The sequence below is a fragment of the Trachemys scripta genome, chromosome 1 (genome assembly GCF_013100865.1).
Source record: "Trachemys scripta elegans isolate TJP31775 chromosome 1, CAS_Tse_1.0, whole genome shotgun sequence".
NCBI classification, from domain to species: domain Eukaryota; kingdom Metazoa; phylum Chordata; order Testudines; family Emydidae; genus Trachemys; species Trachemys scripta.
Genome location: NC_048298.1, coordinates 228,919,943 through 228,925,610, shown reverse-complemented (window position 1 = coordinate 228,925,610; position 5,668 = coordinate 228,919,943). Strand labels below are relative to the sequence as shown.

General features: G+C 46.8%; 1 protein-coding gene across 1 annotated transcript; it reads right to left on the bottom strand.

Annotated features, from left to right (window-relative positions):
* Positions 1–4,545: 4,545 nt before the first annotated feature.
* TMEM217 (transmembrane protein 217) lies at positions 4,546–5,468 on the bottom strand. The gene is given in 2 exon segments (XM_034757923.1): positions 4,546–4,952; positions 4,954–5,468. Coding segments are annotated over 2 exon segments (603 nt in total). The 5' UTR covers positions 5,458–5,468; the 3' UTR covers positions 4,546–4,853.
* Positions 5,469–5,668: the final 200 nt, after the last annotated feature.

The window sequence follows — 5,668 nt, the reverse complement described above, 5'->3', positions numbered from 1 at the left end:
CCCCCCCACCATCTCCTCCATCTACCAGGATCACTTCAGTCTTATCTACACTGAGATTCTAATCCAAGCTCCAGTCTCAGGCAAACTTTAGGAAAACAGGAAACCCCACCATCCAGATCATATGAAATGGTCACATAGATCCAAATATCATCAAAATACGTACAGCACTTCAGCCTCAGTCTTCTAATTTCTGTCCCTTAGAAGCTCCACATATACATTGAACTGGATTTTGCAACACCCACAAGTGAGCTCACACGTCACTTAACATTACTCTCATTAGCATGCCACTGGACAGTGCAATATTTCTGTATCTACTTGAGACCTAGCCAACTGTTTTACGGGCTGGTCATTGTTCAATACCTATATTGCTTACTTCTACAAAGAAGTCATGAACTTCTTCACAATTGTCCTTGGCCCAGACCAGTGCTTCTCATGGAAAAATTCACATGAGGGATGAATAGGTGGCCCTCAGTTGTATTATCTTTTCTGAATAATTTCAAAGTGCCCAAAGGGGAGTGATGCACATTCCTCCCTTCCTGAGCCTGTCCATTCTTCTTCCATCCTACCCTGTCTCCACTTCCTCCCTCAATACAGGTACTGTACCACATTGAGAATGGGAGGGGGGAAACCATGCTCAGAAGCAGCTCAGCTGCCTTCTTTATGGAAGAGGGACTTCTCATATACAGAGGGTTCACTTTGTGCATGGATCAAGGGGGAATGATCTGGTTATCTGCATAAGTAATTGTAACAGATAATGAACAAGGGAATAGAGCTTCAAGACAATGGACAACTACTTGAAGATGAGTGTTTGACTCAAAGATCATTTCTATTTCCTACCCAAAAAAGACAGACAAGTAGAGCGTATAACTAGACTGATCAAGGTAACTAGCATTTCATCCAGTCCTTTAAAATAGGTCATCTAGGAAAAACTGATTGCGTAAAGACCTTTTGGCAAAGTACTAAGCAAAGTTAATACAAGAATAACTGCACTCATGGAGTGCATTCATGGCTAACATGAGAGCATTCATGGCTAACAATATAGTACATCATAAATTCAGGACAGAGAAAAGTAGTATATGCATGGTGAAAACAGTATATGGAGAAGTATGGAAATACAGTAGAACCTCAGAGTTACAAACACAAGAGTTACAAATTGATCAGTTAACCACACACCCCATTTGGAACTGGAAGTAAGCAATCTGGCAGCAGCAGAGACCCAAAAAACCCCAAACCCTCACACACAAAAAAAACAAACAAACAGTACAGTACTGTGTAAAACGTAAACTACTAAAAAATAAAATAAAGGAAAGTTTAAAAAAAACATTTTACAAGGTAAGGAAACTGTTTGAGGTTGAATCATTTAAATTAATATGGCTAAAAGCAGCATTTTTCTTCTGCACAGTAAAGTTCAGTTGTAAACTTTTGAACAACCATAATGTTTTGTTCAGAGTTACAAACATTTCAGAGTTATGAACACCCTCCATTCCCAAGATGTTCCTAACTCTGAGGTTCTACTGTAGTTTGAATAGCAATTCCATTTCAGGTAAATAAAGGCTATGAAGAGGATTCTATGTTAACGAAAGAATTCTGAGAGTGTGTTCCTCTTCAAGAAGGAAGAGAATAGAAGACCTTTAACCTTTTGAAAAGTAATTAGCAAACGCATGAAATTACTTTCTTTTTTTTGGTGTTAGTGCAGTTAATGGTAAAATGTCAGTGTTTATTCCCAAATACACTGAAAATCATAATACAAGTAGTCAAAAGAAATAGTGTATGTCAGGAATGAAAACTCATACAACTAAGTGACATGAGCTGATCCATGTGTGGATGTGTAAAACTGATTCAATTACTATACATCACTGGAGCTTTGGTCAACTTAATTTTGTGGTGTAGACTTGCCCTTAGTGAAACTTGGCCTTTAGTCAGAACATGCTATAGAAAATACACAGTAATCTTACAGTATAGCAGTAATAGGATTAACTCAGTTATCCCTTTGGACTGTTCCTAAAGTATATTCCTTAAATAAAACTCAGTAGAAATACCACAGTGGTCCCTCAGAGGACTAGTCACAGACTCTATACTAGAGCTGGATTAAATGTTTGTTTTTTTAAACCAAAAGTTATTCTTTTTTTTTTTAAATTCAAGTTCAGTGAAGTCAAACTTTTTGGGGTATGGGGGAGGGGACACACAACTCCTGTGAAGTGCAGGAGGTTTGTGCATTTTTCAACCAAGGAAAACATGAGATTCTTAGGCCAGGTCTACACTACACCCCTAATTCGAACTAAGGTACGCAACTTCAGCTACGTGAATAACGTAGCTGAAGTTCGAAGTACCTTAGTTCGAATTAGTTCGAACTTACCTTGGTCCACACGCGGCAGGCAGGCTCCCCCGTCGACTCCGCGGTACTCCTCTCGGCGAGCTGGAGTACCGCAGTCGACGGCGAGCACTTCCGGGTTCGACTTATCGCGTCCAGACTAGACGCGATAAGTCGAACCCAGAAGTTCGATTTCCAGCTGTCGAACTAGCGGGTAAGTGTAGCCAAGGCCTAAGGCCTGGTCAGCACTACAAACCTAGGTCAACATAAGCCATGTTAAGTCAATCTAATAATGTCTGTGTCTACACACTACCAAGTCCCTTCTGCTGGCCTAAGTGGCCTGTAAAGTCGACTTCTGTACTCCACCTCTGCGAGAGGTGTAGCGCTGGATTCGCCATCCATGGGTCAACATGGGGATAGTGTAGACACTGCGTTGTGTAATTCAAATGAATTGGCCTCCAGAAGCAGTGGCGAAGCCAGGATTTAGCAGCAGGGGGAGCAAACACATAAAAAAAGGTTCCACCTGCTGTGAAGGAAAAAAAAATTCCACCTGACCCCCTGCTGAAGTGCCGCCGAAGTCCCAGAGCAGACCCAGAGCGGGGCTTGGCAGCTGGGCTGATGGCCCAGTGGGCTGGGGCAGGTTCCCCACACTGAGTAATTGCCCCGTTGGCTTCCCTGTCACCTTCCGGAGAAGGCTCACCACCTTCCACACGTGAATGAGTGGCTGGTGACCCACTTGCCCTGTGGTGAGTCTGGGGCAGAAGCAGGAGGGAGTCCAGGCGCCCTGGATCCACCCACAGAGCCTGCATTTCAGAAGAGCTCAGCACCCTTGTGCACCGAGCTTGAAGTTCTGACCCTGCCACCATAGCCCCCCGCCACTCACCCCCTGGATGAGACGCCCTTGATCCCAGCCCGGCCCTGCAGCCCTTACAAAAGGTTTGTCTCAGCAGGGAGGGCGCTTGTGGTATATTTAGCAGTGGCTGGCTTGGCAGCCTCCATGGAAAGGCAGGAATCTGCTTTTTTTTTTTTTTAATGGGAAAAGTTTTTTTTGTTTTGTTTTGTTTTTAAAAAAGGCTCCTCACCCTAGAAAGAGGGAGGCCTGCAGCATTGCGGTAGTCAGCCCCCCTCCCTGCTGTGCTTTGCGGCTGCGCTGCCACCCGTTCCCCTCCCGGCAGAGCCCACCCCTGCCTGGGAGGCATGCGCCAAGCGGGGGTTGGCCTAGAGAGCCGGGCAGGCGGGCGCCGCCTCCTCCTCCTCGCCAGGGAGCCAGGCAACCAGCCAATGCCGCCTGCAGCCCTGGAGCGAGCGAGCGAGCCGGGCTGGGGATGCGGGAGGGCGGTGCGGAGCTGAGAGCCAGCCGGCGGCCGCACGCAAAACCCCGGAGCCCAGTGCTGGCTGTGCAGAAAGACGTCACTTTTGGTGAATGTGCTCAGGGGGAGCAGCTGCTGCCCCTGCTCCCCCCAGCTATGCTACTGTAGGTGTCCCACAGTGCTCCACTGTGAACACTCTGGAGAGCACTTTCAACTCTACTGCACGTCAGCCAGGTACACAGGAAACAGCCACTTGCCTGTTAAAGCCCTGGGAACTTTTGAATTTTCATTTCCTGTTTGATCAGTGTGAAAAGCTCACCAGCACATCCAAACAATCACTTCATAGAGTAAGGAGTTAAGGCACAGTAGCTGAATCACATTGAATAATAAGTCTGTTAAAGCACACAAGTTTTAAGCACTATATCATACACATACATATACTCATACTTATATAATACCAATAAATAAGTCATACATTCTAGAATTTCCATTTATATCCTGGGCATAGTTTGTATGGCCCTACGACGCCCTTGATGAAATACCAGATGGGCTACTAAACCCCATGTACCTATGGTCCCGGGCCTAACATTCTCAGGCCCACCATAAGGGACTGTCTGGCCGAGGGGGCAGTGGAAAGTCCCACCACTGACTGAGCCGGGTCCATTGCCAAGAGGCACTTTCTCATAATATGCCCGGTAGACTAAGTAATCTACAGGGAACTGCAACTGTGTCCATGGTCACAATAAACCTTGTTGACGTGACTTTGAATCTTACTAAACTCTGTGGTTATTGGGGGTTCTCTTCGGGTGTGCTGGGTCAGCTATCTGAGTAGAGCTGGGGCAGCACACAGAGGGAACACATGCACGCAGCCGAGTGATATCAACATAAGAGAAAGCAGAGCACCACACCGGTAGCATCTGACAACACTTGCTCAAGGTCATTTAGTGACTCGGTAGCAGAACTGGATAGACCCAGTTCTGCTGACTCCCATGCCCTGTGGCTTCCTGATGCAAAATAAAAGCCAGGGGAAAAACCTAAAACACAAATATAAATCATGGGCTTTTGGGGTATTTATTCAGGACTTGAACTCAGAGCCTGGAAAATGCAGCAACAGCAAGAGAAACACTGAATTACACAACAGAGGAAGGAGATTACACAGGTAATGGTCTCTCATCTCCATCAGCAGGAAACACATGAAAATGGGGCCCAACATACTGCTCCAATACCTCCCCTCACACGCCTTTCCTAGCAGTGGAGCCCAACCTAAACCTGGGTGGTTCTGACACGTTCCTAGAGCTCCGCCTCATCCTAGAGCGTTCTGACACGTTCCTAGAGCGACAGCCTTCCTTGTCCCTTGCTTTCAATAACTATCAGGGCACATGTGACAACGAAGGAGAGCCAGAAACAATCCATGGGGATCCTGATGGCCAGCCCAAACCACTCCAGGGGGCTGAGGGAAAATCAGGCTTCTTTGGAGACCCGGTAAGCCAGGGCCATGATGAGGCAGTTAGCCAGGTCATAGAAGATGATCCATGCGACATAGGCGAACATGCCCATGTAGAGCCGCTTCTGGACTGAGTAGAAGAGGAAGACACACACCAAGTAGGTCATGACAGCCAGCGTGATGGCTGTATAGTAGCAATACGGTAGCATCTTCCCCACTTCGGTTAAGCTGAAGGGCTTGATTTGTGCCATGTCTGTCATTGCTCATTCCAAGTGGCCAACCTCAAAGATCAGGTAGATGTCAGTCACTAGGATCACGTAGACAGCAGCTACAGTGGCCCCGGCCTTGAGGGTCATGCCACAGAACCCCGCCGGGCACAAGATGATCATCATGTTTTCTCCACAGGCAATGTCGCTGGCCGAGGAAACCAAAGGAGCGTCGCAGAGTAGAAAGGCAGAAAGATAAGCTAGGAGAGATGTTGGCAGGGCTTGTGTTAGGGATTAAGTGCAGTGAACTCAAGCCTGTGCTGGAAAAGAAAAGGATCAGGTTAAAACATCGTGGGGGCAGGGGTGGGAGAAGTTTGTTTGAATGGGGACATCTGGA